General features: G+C 37.2%; 1 protein-coding gene across 25 annotated transcripts in view; it reads left to right on the top strand.

The window, feature by feature from the left end:
• ADAM22 (ADAM metallopeptidase domain 22) overlaps positions 1 to 19,006 on the top strand; it is a 226,515-nt gene that overhangs the window by 189,432 nt on the left and 18,077 nt on the right. For 23 of the 25 annotated variants that reach the window (XM_046020360.1, XM_046020365.1, XM_046020359.1 and 20 more), the window contains exons 23-26: positions 2,224 to 2,392; positions 5,200 to 5,314; positions 8,976 to 9,066; positions 12,583 to 12,600. In XM_046020360.1, the coding sequence (XP_045876316.1) occupies positions 2,224 to 2,392; positions 5,200 to 5,314; positions 8,976 to 9,066; positions 12,583 to 12,600 (393 nt within the window). The remainder of the gene's footprint in view (positions 1 to 2,223; positions 2,393 to 5,199; positions 5,315 to 8,975; positions 9,067 to 12,582; positions 12,601 to 19,006) is intronic. The other 2 variants (XM_046020372.1, XM_046020384.1) reach the window with 1 other exon arrangement.

The raw sequence follows: 19,006 nt of genomic DNA, 5'->3' as shown, positions 1-19,006 counted from the left end.
AGGAGGGGAAAAAAGCATCAAGCTTGGGATCTATCAGTAGGAGCCCTGGGAGCCAGCAGACAATGGAGAACATGATTTCTGAACTAAGTTCCATACCCAGGTGAACTATCCATCAAGTGTAAAGGGAGAAAATGGACACACTTTTCGATATGCAGATTTCCCTGCAAATGCACTCCCCTGTACCCTTTCTCAGGAAGCTATTAGAAATTGTGTTCCACTCAAATGAAAGCGTAAGCTAAGAAAGGGAAAGGCTGGGCACATAGGAAACAAGATACCCACCGTGAAGAGTCAGGGCACTCCTCCAGTGAACGGTCTGGGGAGACCCCAGACACTACGGTTCCGCACAAGGTACAGTGGACAGCCAGGTCAGACAGGACCAGGGTACACCCCAGATAGAAACTCCAGGAGACATTTCTGCAGGAGGAAGAGCTGATGCTCAGACACATCTTGGGGATTTGGGGATCAGCTGAGTTTGATTAGTTTTGCATTAGTGACAAATTCTTACAAAAGTAGACAGGAAGACAACAAACAAGAGACTTGCTAATCTGAGGGAACGTGAAAAGTTGTACAGGAAAAGAAAAGGTTTATTTATGGCATGCTGTATCACAGAACTGAGTAACATTTACATAGTCCTAATAGTGTGCATTCTTATTATTGATTTGAGTATTGATTAAACAAAATTTATGATGGGAGGATAGGAGAAAGATACAGATTTTCAAATTTCAAACTGAGGGAAGTCAGTTGGTGTATCTGAAATGGAAAAATAAAAAATAGTAACACAAATTCCTAATTAAAGAATTTATAAATAACAAAAGAATCAGTTAAAAGTAGAAAGTGGTTTCCTACAGGGAGGGATATATGGTGAAGGAGAGGGCACTAAACCACTTTATTGCATTAAAAAAAAAAAGATTTATCTGTTTGACTCTTTGAAATATATGCATGTATCATTTTGTTAAAAATAAAGAAATAGAAAGAATGGAGATTTATGTACTAGCATTGACATGGCACCATTTGACTAAATTACAGTTTTACATTTTAGCTGTGTACTGTTTTATTTATTCCTATATAGTAGTTAGGCTTGCTGTATTGAACAGTGAAGTTAATCATATAACTATTCTCAAATATAATTTTCAAATTAGCAATCTTTTTGGGAAATGTAAACACAAACCAGTTCTCATCCTTCTTTTTTTTTTTTTTTTAAAGATTTTATTTATTTATTTGACAGACAGAGATCACAGGTAGGCAGAGAGGCAGGCAGAGAGAGAGGAAGGGAAGCAGGCTCCCTGCTGAGCAGAGGGCCTGATGCAGGGCTGGATCCCAGGGTCCCCGGGACCACGACCTGAGCGAAAGGCAGAGGCCTTAATCCACTGAGCCACCCAGGCGCCCCAGTTCTCATCCTTCTTTGAAATGTGTTTGAAATCTTGAAACCTACCTACTTCTCAAACCAAATACTAGTAATAATGGCTTATTTGACTTGTACATGATAGCCAAGGCAAAATGATAAAGCTATTTCAATTCAGGCCTTTTTTATAATAATGTTTAAATCCTAAAATATAGCAATATCTCTGAAAGAATTAGATCAAAAGGAACACCTGGGTGGCTCAGTCGGTTAAGCCACTGCCTTGCACTCAGGTCATGATCCCAGCATCCTGGGATCCTTGCTCAGCAGGGAGTCTGCTTCTCTCTCTGCCTCTGCCTGCCACTCTGCCTGCTTGTGCGCTCTCCCTGTCTCTCTCTCTGACAAATAAATAAATAAACAAAAATCTTAAAAAAAAAAAAAAAGAATTAGATTAAAAGATTCATCTGCTTTCTCCATTTAGAGGTTGAAATGGTTATGCTCTTGATTTTTATTAGATAATAAATAGAAAAATAGAGAAAGTATTATTGCCCACTTTTTAGTTTAGTTTAACTTGGTGTTTTTTAGTGAGAGAGAGAGAAAGAGCATGTGCATTCAAGCATGGGGAAAAAGCAGAGGGAGAGGAAGAGAGAGAATACCACGTAAGCGCCACACTTAACACAGATAGGCTCAATCTCACCACCCTGAGGTCACAACCCGAGCTGAACTCAAGAGTCCGACACTTAACCCACTTTAATCTTTAAGCAGATTCTATCTTCCAGAAGTAGCTGATGCTGCCAATTTTTGAGCCTTTGAGGAAATCCCCAGATTCTCAAAATGAATGTGAATTAATGGAATCCTGTTTTCTTTTTGCTCTCTGGTTTTAGTGGTGGGCATGTGAAGCTCGAAGAAGATGTAGATCTTGGCTACGTGGAAGATGGAACACCTTGTGGTCCCCAAATGATGTGCTTAGAACACAGGTGTCTTCCTGTGGCTTCTTTCAACTTTAGTACTTGCTTAAGCAATAAAGAAGGCACTGTTTGTTCAGGAAATGGAGTAAGTATTCAGTACCTTGCCATAGGGAAACTCCTCTATTCACAGAAATAGATATGACCCTAACCTGCTTATTTTGTAAAAATGGAAAATGTGCTTATCCATGTTTCTCGCTGGCATGTAAACGGTTATTTTGTCATAGTCCTTGGACTGTTTCTATTGTGTAATCTGTACAAGCCTGGGAATAAGAAAAAGCATAATCTTCGTAATCAAATTCTCATATCATATAATGCCACTTTTCTACAAATGATCTGGGAGAGAAATTTTAATAAACTGTAATGGGATTTTTTAAAGGGTGTAAAAAGGGGCATTGGCCACAATATTTAACGACTAGTGTTGTCCAGACACTGAGCAATTAGAACAGATCATAAATACCTTCTGTAGCCACACCAGGTGCCTGTCAGCTGAGGATAGCTCCTAGAAGTAAAAACTGAATAGGTCAGGGAAATGTTTATCACAGATGAATGGAAAGAATGGCATTGCTTAAAGGACTAAATTCTACACTTTCAGTCACATATCTGATAATGCAGGTCCTTTATAAGTAAGTTTATAAGTTAGATAAAACGTGCTATAATGGTGATCACAGTTTGGTCATTTTCTGTTAGGACTTCTTATACTAATAAAGTCATTTTTGCCTCTGTTTCTTTTGGCATGCACTATGTTGTTTTTTGTTTGTATGTTTGTTTTTTACCCTACCTTGATTCTTTGCTTGAACTGGTCATATTATCCATTAGAGGTAAATGATCCCTGTCTTGAAATTGTGAGCCTTTCAATTCTGGTCATTCCATGCAGATCCTCTAGGGATATGCCAAGAATTTTCTTAGGGAGGTCTTACCAATTGTAACTCTTTGCCAAAGGATAGGAGTTCTTATGTCAGGTGAAAATAGAGAAGGCATGTAGTAAGTAGTTCTGCTGCTGTAAAGAGGTCTGCTAAGTCTTCTTTCTTGAATAAGAGGAGATGTTAAGGGGAAATGCTTTTTGGGAGGATAAGGCAAAAACAATCGAATTACTTCTTGATCATTCATGCTATGGATAACAATGTCTTCTTCATCTAGAAATCCCATATATAACACAGAGACCAAAGTTTTGTTAGTAGAGTTTTGTTAATAAAATATTTGTTTAATGAATGAATAAAAGTGATAGACACAAGTAATTCAGGTGGCAAATGTCATCCAAATCGTTTGCAGTAATTATGCATAATACAGAGACATTACATCCTGCGTATTTTTAATTCACAGTAACTGTATATATGACACAAATTAAAATGGGAATACAGTAGATGCTGTCTAAGTACTGTACATTGTGTGGTTAAAAGTATGGGCTTGGAATTAGAGGGTCTGAGTTTGAATCCCATCTCTCTTTCTTCCTGAGTGAGATTTGGCAACCTATTTAGCCTATGTGTGATTTGATTGATTCTCCTGTAAAACAAGAAGAAGAAGAATATTGTCTGCTTTACAGGATTTTTGTGAAGAATTAGTGAGTTAATACTTGTAACTTATATGTAATACTTAAAACAATGCCTGAACATAATGAGTGTTGGATAAATGTTTTTGCTCAGACTCTCTTGGGACATAGGACACTCATGTCACCGTCTTTGTAACTGTGTCACTGTCGTGTGATGTGGAAACAGAGAGTTGGAGGAGCCAGCTGACCTGGCTAAAATCTATTGACAAGAAGGGTGAAAGTGGCACCCACACTCGGGCCTTTTGACTTTAAACCTAAACGTTTTATTCCTGCATATTTGCCAGTCTGCAGAGATTTGCTAATCTGAAATCTACATTTTCTTAACCATATTTTATAGTTACATTTAGATGTGGGTGTATGGCATAGATCAGACAGAAGATAGAAAGCCATCCAGTGACAACCCTGCCCCCTGAACAACTTCTCTGATGTTAAACCTAACTGAATTCTCCCCTACTTCCCACTCCATTTAAAGTATAAGATCTAGGTATTGATTCTGTTTCCTGGACATATAAGTGAAGATAGATTATTATCTTACCATTTTTTTTTTTAAATTTGGTGCCATTTTATGTGAAAATTTTTCCTGACATTTTGTTTGAAGGGTTGGGGATTTCCATGACACGAAGTCATTCATCTCTAGCTTGGGTTGAGGTGCTGGGGCTATTGTTTTGTGAGACTTTCTTCTTAGACCAATCAGGCCTTCCCTCTTCTTTGTTGGATTGCTCTTTATCTTTTTTGCTTCCTAAAAGATTAATAAAATTTTGGTATAAAGACCGTTTCTTTGGAAGAAACTTTTCTATTGGATAATTGGCAAATGATTGTACTTCTGCTTAGTTTTAAAACTCTCCCTCCTATAAAATTTAAGTTAATGAAATTCAAAACTATTTCTTTGATTTCTTTTTTTAATTTATTATTTTTTTAAAGATTTTATTTATTTGACAGACAGAGATCACAAGTAGGCAGAGAGGCAGAGAAAGAGGAGGAAGCAGGCTCCCCGCCGAGCAGAGACCCCGACGCGGGGCTCGATCCCAGGACCCTGGGATCATGACCTGAGCTAAAGACAGAGGCTTTAACCCACTGAGCCACCCAGGCGCCCCTCTTTGATTTCTTTTTAGACCGTAAATTTATTTCCCCTGAAAAATTCATTACTCCCTTTGAGTCTAACTGCTGATCTCTAGAAAATATTATTTTAGGTACTTGAAAAAGAAATAAGGAAATTAGTCTTAAGAAGAAAAGACTGAGTTTTTCAGCACCATCAAATTCTAGGCATCTAATAGAAGTCAGTGCTTATTTTTTATGCTTTTGTATTAGAGGGCTGACCTGTGCTCTTAATTGATTTTGGATTTCAGGTTTGCAGTAATGAGCTGAAGTGTGTTTGTAACAGACACTGGATTGGTGCCGACTGCAGCACATACTTCCCTCACAATGATGATGCAAAGACTGGCATAACTCTGTCTGGCAATGGTAGGTACTTCATTTCCTGCCATTACGTAGTTTTTGTACATAATGAAAGAGAACTGCTCTTCGGGTAGTTTCATTTGGATTATTTTTGTAGCTCAAATATAGTATATAACTGGCATCCACAGTATAAAATTGGTATTTTCCATTAAATTATAATCATGTGTAATATTGAATATGACTTGGTCTACTGATTTAGCGTTATCTTGTCCTACTGAGATTTTTCAAGTGTTCTATTTTGGGGGGGAGCGTGACAACAAATACTAGCCTTTCTTTTATTTTTTTTATTTCTTATTTTTTTTAAGATTTTATTTATTTATTTGACAGACAGAGATCACAAGTAGGCAGAGAGGCAGGCAGAGAGAGAGAGGGGTGGGGGAGAAGCAGGCTCCCCAATGAGCAGAGAGCCCGATGTGCGGCTCGATCCCAGGGCCCTGGGATCATGACCCGAGCCGAAGACAGCAGCTTAACCAACTGAGCCATCCAGGCACCCCACTAGCATTTCTTTTAAACGAAGAAAGTGGTCCTAAGGTTTCTTAACTGTCTGAATTTAAGGGGAGAATTTTATATTTGGGGATTGAATACATAGAAAAAAAATGACTGAAGAGCTGGTTTATTTTTTTTTTTTAATTTTATTTATTTATGAGAGAGAAAGATAGCAAGAGAGATCATGAGTGGGGACAGGGAGGCTGAGGGAGAGGGAGAAGCAGGGTCCCCACTGAGCAGGGAGACTGACCCAGAACTGGATGCCAGGACCCCGGGGTTATGACCTGAGCAGATGACCTGAAGGCAGATACTTAACTGACTGAGCCACCCAGGCGCCTCTGAGGAATTGATTTTTAAATATGTTGTTGACTTTAATATTTTTAATTACAGAATCCCATCTCTGTTCAACCCCAGTTCTGTAGCCTGAACTGTAGGTAATTCTAGAAGTAGTAACCTTGGCCGAGGTGCCTGGAATGGGATTAAGGACATAGATCATAAACAACAGGTGCAGATATAAAAGCTAGAGTGGCCCAAATGGAGAAGGAGAGATTAAATGCAGACGGTCGTAAGAACATATGGCCTGGAGGTAGATATCCCCTATTTAAACTGTTTTATCATTTTTCATGATTGAGTATTCTACACTGATTAATGCTCCAATCCTGAAGACCATTCACCTCCCTGTTCATGGTGATATCCAGACAGGTTAAAAATCTTAGCCACGGTGACCTTAGCAAGGAAGGTCAAAAATGATAAAGATTCTGGGGTCCTCAGTCTCAGCAAGGGCAGTCCGGAGCTGCTTTTAGCAGTTAATGCAGAGATGAGGCTATTCAGGTCTGTGACTCTCAGAAGTGACTTGAGTGACTTCTCAGAAGTCATAGCATTACTTAGAAATAACCAGGCTAAGCATCCGAGCTTATTGATCCCTGTTAAAATTGTTGGAAGAAAAAGAAGAAAAGACAGATACGCTAGGCCTTAGAGTAGCAAAACCGCTGTGCCCCAGGGGTTTCTCGGGCATCTGCATCCTCCCATCCCACAGAGGACGTGTGCGGGGTGGGCTCTGCTGGTTTCCTTGGATGCCCTGCTATAGGACACAACTTACCGAGGGCTCCCAGACAGGCAGGCTGACACTTCTGTCATGGGGATTTGCATTTTGTCCCAGTTGCCTGGGAAGATGGACTGTTGACATCTAGAAGGATGTTTCGGGAATGCAGCTGACCGACATAGATCTGAGCTGCTCTGAGGGAAACAGATCTGGGTGACTTAAGAATCTGTTATAAATCATGATCAGCAAAGCAACAAGGCCTCCGATCTGCCTTTTCTGCTCCTGGGCCCTCCATTGAGCTTTTCTTTCTTTCTTTTTTTTTTTTTAAGATTTTATTCATTTATTTGCAGATAGAGATCACAAGTAGGCAGAGAGGCAGGCAGAGAGAGAGGGAAACAGGCTCCCAGATGAGCAGAGAGCCCGATGTGGGGCTCGATCCCAGGACTCTGGGATCATGACCCAAGCCGAAAGCAGAGGCTTTAACCTACTGAGCCACCCAGGCGCCCCTCCATTGAGTTTCTTGATAAAGCCTTCGACTTACCGGGCCACCCACACTGCCCGGATTCCATCTCTGCCTCCCTACAGCAGGTGCTGACACAGCACTGCCATTACTGAGTCCAGAGCCTGCCTTGCCTTGGCCCTCTGCTGGGCTGCTGCCACCTGGCCCTCGAGCCCAACCAGCCCCAGTCTCCTGCTCACCACACGCTCTCTTTTCCTTTGGTTTTCCTTCCTATTTTCCTTCTCGAGGATGCTACAGCCACCGTTATGAAGACTGGGAACTATAAGCCCTGTGCTGTTATTATCTATCACCTGAGCACTGAGTGTATAAATCCATAGACACATTTTCCTTCTCAAGGAGCTTATACTTGAGAGACAAAATATCATACATACAACTGAGAGCGATAAGGACCTTACATTAGTTGTCAGGATGGACTGAGATGGGCAGTCACATTTCTGGAATTCCTGAGCAAGACGTCAGGGTCAAAATGAACATGGATTTCTACAAGTTGCTATTCCCAGAGTACTAGGACAGCATAGTAGGGTCACCTCTGTTTTCATTTTTTACTCTTCCCTCGTGAAGTTCAGGGACCTCATCTTATTTTTCAGAAAATTACATGGGAAATAAAACAGTGCAAAATGTACTGGGACAAGAATGAAAAGGGAATATAGACAAAGAATTACGTAAACAAATAATTGATGTGGATTGCTAAGTAATGGTTTGATTTTTTGTCCTTTTATTTTATTTTATTTTAAAGATTTTATTTATTTATTTGACAGAGAGAGATCAGGAGTAGGCAGAGAAGCAGGCAGAGAGAGAGGGAGAAGCAGGCTCCCCTCTGAGTAGGGAAGCCCATGTGGGGCTCAATCCCAGGACCCTGAGATCATGACCTGGGCCGAAGGCAGAGGCCTAACCCACTGAGCTACCCAGGCGCCCGATTGTTCGTCCTTTTAAAAGAACACCCACTTTTGGGGTGCCAGGGTGGCTCAGTGGGTTGGGCCTCTGCCTTCAGCTCGGGTCATGATCTCAGGGTCCTGGGATCGAGCCCTACATCAGGCTCTCTCCTCAGCAGGGAGCCTGCTTCCCTATCTCTCTGCCTGCCTCTCTGCCTAGTTGTGATCTCTCTCTCTCAAATAAATAAAATCTTTAAAAAAAAAAAAAGAACACCCAATTTTTAACTCACAGTTGGTATAGATATCAAATCATTATGTTGTACACATAAAGCAAATACAACCTTATGTCAACGGTAGCTCAAAAAAAATTAAGTGTCTCTAAAATTAAGACTTAAAGGGAAAAAAATACCTACTTTGTAAAACAAATAATTTTGTTAGTGTGGTGATTACAAATATGGAGAATAAAGTTCCTGAAAGAATTTTATGTCAAGGGGCGCCTGGGTGGCTCAGTGGTTAAGCATCTGCCTTCGGTTCAGGTCATGATGGTCCTGGGATCCAGCTCCATATCAGGTTCCCACCCCAGCAGGAAGCCTGGGTCTCCCTCTCCCACTCCCCCTGCTTGTTTGCCTTCTTTCACTGTCTCTCTCTGTGAAATAAATAAATAAAATCTTTAAAAAAAAAAAAGAATTTTATATCATAATTTCCTTTATATACACTGATCTTCATTGTTTTCTTTTTCCCCTGTAGGTGTTGCTGGTACCAATATCATAATAGGCATAATTGCTGGTACCATCTTAGTGCTGGCCCTCATATTAGGAATAACTGCATGGGGTTATAAGTAAGTGAATTGTCTCAGTATTGCTACTATCAAAATAGACTTTAAAACATTTTGCTTAAATGAATTAAGCACCTAGAAAGTTTTGTATCATTGGATAAATATACCTGCAATGAAAATCAGTCTGGTTCCACAGGCAGTCAATGAATAGTCTTGGCATGGTTAGAGGCGATCATCATTTATTACGTTTTTAGATTTTGAGATAACTCCCTTCTTCTTCTAAAAATAGAGAATACTGTTTCAAAACCATTACATGACGTAAAGTCAGTCGAAATCGTGTCTTGTGTGAAGGCTGTTTTTGGTTTGCTGTTTAGTGACACAGGCTCTCTTGACTTAAACCCATACCCAGAGATCTAGGCAGGATGGTCCCATAGGGAGCGTAACGCTTTAGTCACAACGGCAGTGAAGACATCAGTTATCAACAAGCACAGCAGTGGCAGCTCCGTGACTGGGTACGTGCTGTGGTCTGGCCTCATGCCAGAGACAGAACCTCCATATCTTCTTACCCAGTATGAAGGAGGCACTATTTGTTAACTATTGGGTGTTTTTGGAGAAAATACTGTTCAGAGACTTCATTTGTTCACCTTAAGAGTCAGCCTAAAGTTGCAAATTGTAATATGTAATTCTTTTTTTTTATTAACATATAATGTATTATTTGCCCCAGGGGTACAGGTCTGTGAATTGTCAGGCAGTAATATGTAATTCTTAAGCTTCAAGTTCAACTTAGAAGTTTTGGGTTCTTATTTATAAACTTTAAAAAGTTACAAGTTATACAGCTTTTGAATACTGAATCCCCTTGAGCATTTAGCTAAGTAGATGACTTCAGACTTAAAGTAGTTCAATCTTATGATGTAAAAAATTTCCTTAGTATTCAAGTAACTTGAAACTTAAATACAGCAAATGTTAAGTTCTGTTTGATTTTAACTTAAAATCATCATTCTGGTGATCTCTGATGATGATGTTTTAGTACCCTGACCCTAGGGTTTTTCTCCACTTGAAAGGTCTACGTGTATTCTAGGCATTCTGGCTGTTACCCCATTTTATAATATCCCCCCCCCCCATATGCTTGGCTTACTTCACTGGAAGACTGGGAATTAGAATATTTTAGGCTTCAAAAATACCCCAAAACTTTCAACAGACTAGGCACTATGTAATTATGTGCCATTATTATTACCTGATATGGTCTTAAACTACCTCCATTGAAGGAAATCTCTTTAAAAGTATATGTGGCTGTTGCTTGTTGTGAAGTCAAAACCCTGAAAGAGTTTCTTTGGCAGAAAAGAGAGCAATAAGTTTACTGCCAGGATATACTTTGTATGCTAAAAGCATTAAAATACATGGGGGCATTTGTGGAAGGCTATTTATTACCAAGTAACACAGACAGCATAGACAGACGGTAAAGTTTAGCATAACATGGTAACTACCACATCAAACAGCAAAGGAGGGCACAGCACAGTAGGAAAGCTCTGCCTGGATTAAATGAGTACCTAGTCCTGTACCAGCTCATAGATGCTCAATACCTATGGGCCTCTTTGATGTGCAGGCCATTATCTATATTGCATACTTCTATTTACACGGGCTGATTTCATCATAACATTTGGAGTTATAATTACATGTCTTAAAGGAAGGCTTTTCTGAGTATTGATCATTTGACCTCCCCTCACACCTCAGGTGAATTAGTCCCATCATGGAGTTACACTATTTCCTCCACTTCTCTGATTCAAGACCTAGGTGGTAATTGCCATCACAAGTTTTCAGCTTCTGTGGTGGCTCAGTGGTTTCATTGGTTATGTGGAAAGAGGAGGGCAAAATTATTGGTTCTATTATGTGTGATCTCCTGCCACCTACTGACGCAAATTGGTATTTCATGGTTTTACAGTCTTGGAAAAAATTACCTTTCAGAAAACATGAAATCTAAACTTTTACTCCTCTTGCTGATGGAATTACCTGTACCCATTTGTTTTAATGATTAGATTTAAAGTACTTCATTCTCTATATCATTTCTTATTTTTATGAAATTCTTTTGAGATTTCATTGTTTTTTTTTTTTTCATTTCTGAGTATTATGTATTTTGCATATTCACTAGGGAAAAAAGGCAAATCTTATTCATACTACAGTATCCTCTTCATAAATAATTTGAACCTGAATGATTAAAGTTTTAGTGCTACTAAAATTATTCACAGTATGTTTAAGAATAGAATGAGAATGTAGAAATTTTAATACAGGAATTAAATTCATGAAATTCATATTCTATTTGAAATTCAAAAATGGATTTTGGACCTGAGAACTCATTTCCTCATTAATGCTTCCAGTTAAACTTTCTACCCCTTCTCCAAGCCTTGGAGTGAGGGAATGGCAGGAATAGGCCATGAGGAATACTTACTTGGAATTGATGGACCACTAGGGAATCAGATGGAGGGAATAAAAAGTAAAACATACTGAATAGGAAGATTCTGGGACCTATTCTCTGCACACACACCCCCCGACCAATCTAACAGTTTCAACTATGAAAAATATAAGTAACAAATTGGCACTTCTACTCTCATGAGCTCATTATTAAACCAAGATACTTACAGGGTGCATGGAATAGATAGGCAGATGAAGGGGCTACAAACAAAATTGACATGGAAACACTACCCTTGATCTGGGAAGGTAGGAAGCCACTACTCAATTGCTTGACCTTTCTATCATATCTTCAAAACTAACTACTAACTTAAACTACTAACACTTAATCAGGTCACAGTAAGAAAGTTAAAAATTAAGTCTTTTGAATTGTTAAGTTAAAAGTCACTGGTGCCTTGTAGAACACATTTTGTTTAATATTGGTTTGTTTTAAAGCTCGTATAAAACTCATATTGGTTTGTTTTAAAACTCGTATTTGTTTTAGTGTATGGCCAAATGAAAAACAGTAAACTTTGAACAAAGCATTTCCAGTGTAAGGTTTCAGTAAGTCGTGATCACTTAAAAGGTCCCTAACACCTGTGAATTAACTCGCTCTAATATATCCTACATGATGAAATAAGATGTTCCTGTGTCCAGTCATGTTTTCCCATTTGAAATTCTTAGGAAGAGCCTTGGTTCTGGATATATATTCCAGAAGGAAAGAATTGGGATTTTTATTTCTGTGAAAGTGGTTAATTTATATAAGTAACTTGAATAAGATTGACTTTAGAGCATTACTAACTACATGTTTAATATGGTACAATTGATATTGCAAAAACAGCTATTCTTTCATGACTGAAGCTTATTTATGCTGTTAAAAATAGTTACTTGAACATATTGTCACTAAGCCTTTGGTGTCTCTTTTAAAGATGAAGGAGAGAGTGTGTGTTTATGTGTGTGCGCACACGTGTGAGACAGAGAGAGAGACTGTATTCTTCGTTTTAGTTTTGCAATTCAAAACTCCTGTAGTGGAGACCTTTCAATGAATGCTAGAACTTTCATGTTTATTGCTCTCCCTGAATATACTTCCATAGGTAACTAATTCTTCTCTTTCCTTTTCTTCTTGTCCATGAAAAGAAATTATCGAGAACAGAGGTATGTGATGAGAATAAGCTGAACACATAACTGGAAGTTTTAAATCCTGTTAGCATCCTTGGAATTCATACATGCAGTTATAAATTATGTTGACTTTGTTTTTGTGATCATTGAGCAGTCTTGTTTATCATGACCTTGAGACTATAATTTTAATAATGGTGCTGTGGAATGTATTATTTTAAAATACATGTATTATCGTTTAATTTTAATGTTTCTTTCATCCAACAGTACCATAATAATAGAAGTTACTTATGCTACTATTATAGTAATATATATGGAAATGAATTTTTTTCCATCTAAAACAAACTTCCTCTGTGTTAAGGAATCACCTGTGTTTATATTAGTTAATTGGCTTTTCTTCATCTTTTTAGCAATCTTACTGCCTAGTACTTTCTGAAGGAATTTATTTATTTTTTTTACTATTGTTATGTTAGTAACTTCCATTCATAAATGGTAAAATTTATATGGGCACAGTGTTAGGATCAGGAGAATGTCCTAGTACTGTTTACCTCTGCATGAGAAAATATTTTTGTTTTGATTAAGTAATTGCATAGGTAAAGAAATAATTTGCATTATTAGAATCTCAGAGTGTCTAATGTAAAGCCCATAAAGTCAGACACCCTGTTCATCATAACCTTCAAATCCGTGTTTAACTAACAGCATAAAAAGAAATATAGAGCATTCATGTGCTTTTATAAAAATGCCTATTTTTTCTAAATCTAAATTAACCCATTTTGAGATGTCCCCTTTACTTTTCACATTCCAAAAATTATTAATGCTCTTAGCTATTCTAAAAATTTTATATATCCTGGAAGACCAGGTCTTATGCATCATATAATACTAGGTTAGTACTCAAGATATCTGTGCAGATTCATACTTACTTAACTGTCCCCACTGTTCCATTAAATGTCAGGCAGATTAGGAATAAGATGTAATAAACATGATACACTTTCTCGGGTCCCAGCCAGCTTTCATTTTTTCACAAATTAAAATTTTGAACTTTACTTTTCTGTTTTATCCCATGTTGTAATTTAAAATTCCTGTAAGACTTTAGCCATAAGTATCTACAGTCTCTATAAATGTGCTCGTAGGGGACCAACTAAGATCCTGGTCAGTTAGCATGGATATTAGGAAATACTCACCTGGTCCTGGGATAACTAACTAACTCGTTATTAATGGAAAAGTAAACCTGAGACAAAATGAACTGAGTTTTAAAAACAAGTAGATTTCTTTTTGACATGTTTAAAACTCTTGTGTTTACAATTACCGGAGAAGAGCTGGACTTGGTTAAGCTTTCTCTTAGATAGAGTTTGATCAGTCATATCAGAAATCTAAGTTTGGTGGCTTTCTCCAATGAAAAACAAAATTAGGCTAATAAGATCAAATATTGATGACCCAGCCTCATTTCCGTAGTGGCTAAGGCTACAAGGTGATTTAATATGGCTGACATATAAAAATGAAAGTAAAATGTCACAAATATAAGCAACATATGCAAACCTGAAGCAGTGCTCTAAGACACATTTTCACCTGGAGTACGATCCAGAATAAAGGATGACACACCACACTACAAAAAATTGTTAATATGCAAAACTGTGTACCAACTTCTCATTCTAACTCAGAATCTGCCTAGGTATAGTTGAGAACTTTCTTGCATTAAGAGTTTCCTTTATTGGTCTGATATAATTTCATGCCTCCTGGCATTACCGACTCATCATTTCATCAATCTGGTTATTGTTTTGGAATCTAGTCTATATTTTGAGAGCGGTCACCTCTTTGACAGATTTATTTTATGTATTTTGATATATTTCATTGCAATATTTATTTATTTTTGTCTTTGTCCATAGCTAATGAGTCTTAGACTTGTAGAATAATTTTCAAAATGAAGAAGTAGCAGATAATGGACTTTAGGTCAGCAAGTCATAAATGTATAAATATCTTCTGAAGGATTTTTCTTTTTGAGAATATATGTCAGTGGTAATAGAGTACTTGAAAAGGCCAAATGGACCAAAGCATGCATTAAGAAATGCATAGTCTTATAAAAGTGTATTCAGATGTTCAGAAGGATGTGTTCAGTTCCAAGGGATGCTAGGAAATAGAAATAAGAATTTTGAGTTGTCTTTGTCTTTAAATTTAAAGGTTTTCCTTTGAGGTTCCATGGTGGGAGGACCAAGTGACAAGGAATCAGAAATTCACTTTGTAGGATGTGATTTCTTGGGAAATCACTTAAATTTTCCATGACCTTAAAATCAGCTAACGTTCTGTGTTATCTGTAAAGCATCATTGTAAGGGAAGTTTGTAATACGTGATCTCTGAAGACTTTGCGTTTCTCTGATATTCAAACGAAGGACGTGGATGTGGTCGTCCTCACAGAACAACAGCATCTGTCCACGTGAATGAAGCCTACACTTACTGGTTGGCCTGGTGCAAGTATTGGCAAACATAAAGGTTTGGTCTGACACTAAATGTGAGACCATATTAAACATACACCAGTTATCAGATTCTTATTAATGATATAATGTCTCAGAAATGCCATTAGGCATAACTTTCAAATTATTGGAGATGTCAGGCAAGTAATTCTGTGAAGGAGCTTGGTAACCTGGCATGATAGGTTTAATTGCAAATCTGACAAAAAGACAAGAAACTAACCCTTTTTTTTCTTTTTGTTTACAAACTGCTTAATAAAAACAGGAGCCCTGTTCTGGACACAGTAGAGGCAGAACCCCATGCACGAATCGTATTATTTTAAATCTGCCAGTGTTACCTTATGAAGGGTAGAACCATGTAACCTAGGAACCATGGAGAGTTCTTTTACACGACATAGTTGGAAGGATGGCTAAAGATCTTTTTCTTTAAAATCTTCAGAGAAGAAGACTTCCATATTATTTTCAGCTGATGCTATCATAATTGTTTTAGGATTTAGCAGCTGTATACTCTGTGGGTTTGTTTTTTTAAGATTTTATTTTTAAGCAATCTCTACACCCCGTTATGGGGCTCTAACTCACAACCCTGAAATCAAGAGTCTCACACTCCACCATCTGAGCCTGCCAGGCGTCCCAGCAACTATATACTTTGTAACAAGATTCTAAATTTGAGCTTTAGTTTTCAGGTAGGTTTGCAAGTAGCAATAGATTAAGCAAACATTCATTTGAACTTGGATTTATAAAACATTCACTGTATTCAGCTGAAATATTCTCTTCCTTTGTCTGAAATGAGCACACATCATTATGATTAATGTGAAATAGAATAAATGATTAGGTCATATCTTCCTGATCTGTACTTTAAACAGAAACCCTCTTCCCCATTTCTTTTCTTTCTCACCTGTTTTAGCCAGTTTATCTCCTGCTTGTGAACCTCCCTCCCTCCTTTTTTTCAAGCCTATCTGTTTGTTTTTATATTATTATTATTTAAGTGAAATGCATCTGTCAGTGTGACTTGGTACACATTATACAATATTTCTTAAAACAGTAAAGTAACAATTCTAATATCAGACAACCCAGACACAAACAAAAGCATTGGAGAAATGCCTCCTTCAGCATTAAGGTTAGGACTTAAGTTTTTTTCATTGCATTCTCATTTTGGGTCTGTGTAAAGATCAAAGTTATATATTATGGTTCAGTGGACCCTTTAAAGAAAGACCAGACTGCCCTCATAACAGGGTTCCTTTCTGAGGAAAAAGAATTTAGTTAGATAAGCTTTTGTTTTAGTCATTATTTATTTAAAAAAATGTGCATATCCGTAATATTTGCATATAATATGGGACATATGAAGTAATTATCCCATGACAAAACTTGGTGCTAGTCAGGCCGCCTAATGTAGTAATCACTTTATGATTCAAAACTCCATGAGACCAGCAAAATTTAAGAAGAAAGCCATAAAGACTAGAAAAATAAATTTAATTCAAAAAATTTAAGGAATTATTTAGTTAATCATTTATGATCTTATGTAACAAATGATGAAATGTTATTTTATTGATCATGGGGACCTGATATTCTCTTATCTTCAGTAAAGGTTAAACAAGAAGAGATAAAATTGTTGTAATCTGCAATGGATATTGAAAAAAGGAGAAATTTCTCGACAGTGAAGAATGTTAAATATTATTCTTAAGAGATCTTTCACAAAATTCTTACTCTATCATTAACATTGTTATTCATTTACTATGTGAAGAAATATGCATTACACACATTCCTTGTGGGATTCTAAGGGTAATACAGAGTCTTTTCTGTATTTTGGAGTCTTCCTAATAGAAATAGCTAAGAATCGAATCTGCCCATCACAATAAAAATAAGGCCATGCCCCAGAAGTTCATTGAACTTAAACTCCCTTCTAACCCTTTGACTGAAGCCCACAGTTTATGATATATTTGGCATTTAAAATTTTTGTTCATGTGAAAGGTGACCATGCACTGCAGAGAAATTACTCTGAAGGAGTGGTAAAATGGGGAGACTTTTTTTTTTTTAATGGGGAGACTTTAAAAAAACCAAACCAACAACAAAATAGGCCCATCTGTCATGAGAGGTAGTCCATTTAATAAGCCTGTAGCATCAGCCAAGGGAGCTCTTGGTAAATTCCTGAATCCAGAACCATGTAATGAAAAGATAATTTGGGCGACAGATGAATGGGAAAGGTCAAATGTAGTTGGAATTTGTCTTTATTTTATTTGAATTTAGTGAGGCACATCTTATCAGCTTATACAGAGTATTACTAAAGGTAATGATGAGAAAAAGGATTTGTTAGCCATAAAGATTATGTTGGAAATTGATGTTGATGGGATATTCTCTGGCATTCATTTATAAATATTAATATGATCCAAAAGGAAAGTTTCCACCCTGAGGTGACATACAGAACTCTTAGTTCTTGAGATCATTTTTTTTTCAAGCATGACAGAACATTTTACTCATAGGAAACAAGGCAGAAAATGTGATTCCAGAGATTAAAGATCTCTTGCATAACAATATGTATCATTTGTCCTGTATTTTTAACACTGTGAATATGGGGAAATTGTATTATTTTTTTGTAGAAAATTAATGTTTCATAATATACTGTGAAAAAGAAAAAAGTTACAATTATGAGCTGAAGCCACTTAAAGGGTTAAAAATGTTTTGCAAGAACATGTATCACAGAGTTCTAGTCTAAAATTAGTCTTACAAATCTAATGAGAACTTTCACTTGCTTCAAAGGGGAGGATCACACAAGTTAATATATGTGCTTCCTGTGGGTTGAAAATTTTTTTTAGATTTGTGGAAATGTGTGAGCATGTAGGATTGAAATAATATGAGAGAGGTATTCAAGTCATTCAAAAGAACGAATGACCAAGTGTTGTCAAGATTTCAGACAGAATAGGAATTGGTACAAGAAAGCAAACGTCTGGAAGTTGCATTTTTTAAGATAGAATTTAGCATCAGCAAGTAAGCAAGGTGACCAGGAAAACCAAGTAGAAAAAGGAGTTGGCAGATTTGGCCTTTGTTGGAGACCTACTGAAGTATAACTCTGTTTAAAATTCTCAATCCAGCGCCTCCCATAACGGTACCAAATGGAACGGAATCAGATTTTGGATGCAGGTGACTGTTTGGAGGCCAGGCATTGGCAGATGATCAGATTAGCTCTTGAGGCTGACTAGGTGGTCCATTCTAAAGTTTTCTACCCTTCTCCCTTAGGAAAAGTAATAAAAATCTGTTCCAATCTTAGTTAATTCAAAATCAGAGAAAGCAGGGTCCATAGCAGTTCAGATTAAACAGGTCTTCCTTTGTTGTGTTCCTTCAACAGTGGAGAATAGAGAAACGAGGTCACCCACCAACTACCTATGAGTATCTCCCCCATAGTCTCAACAAGAATTCATTTATTTTTCAACCCCTTCTTCCTCTTGCAGAATTATCTCCTTTTACATATTCTTTTGTGCAGCTATAGAAGTACATTTTTGATTGGTGTTGGAATCTCTTTCGGTTTCTTCCTATTTCTCCTAAATGAACAGTGTGGCTCCAGATTGAACAGATTATGCTAATAAGAATTTATTTGGATTAAATTATAGAAAATGGCTTAGAAATCACTCAGTTATTTTAAGACTTAATTGGTCTTAAGGTTACATTATATAATGTTTAGAAATCATGAATAGTTTATTGGCTGCAGTGAAAAAAACTATGCCTTATCTGGGGCAAGGACTCTCTGCCCCAACGTGTTTCCTTTAGCACCATTTTTTTTTTTTTTTTTTCCAAAGACAACAACTTCGGTCAACATCTCCAAGTATAATAAAGTTACAACAAAAAAAACCTCATCTTTCCGTATTTTTCCCCTGAAGCAAGGCTTTATTCGTCAGACTGTATAGACTTCAGTGATTGCATTTCTGACCTCTACAGTTAGAATGACTGTAACTTGTCACATTTATTAATAATCTTACGTGTTGTTATAGATT

Source organism: Meles meles, chromosome 10 (genome assembly GCF_922984935.1).
Source record: "Meles meles chromosome 10, mMelMel3.1 paternal haplotype, whole genome shotgun sequence".
Classification (NCBI taxonomy): Eukaryota; Metazoa; Chordata; class Mammalia; order Carnivora; family Mustelidae; genus Meles; species Meles meles.
Note: the sequence above shows the minus strand (reverse complement) of the source record. Positions and strands in the feature narration are given on the sequence as shown.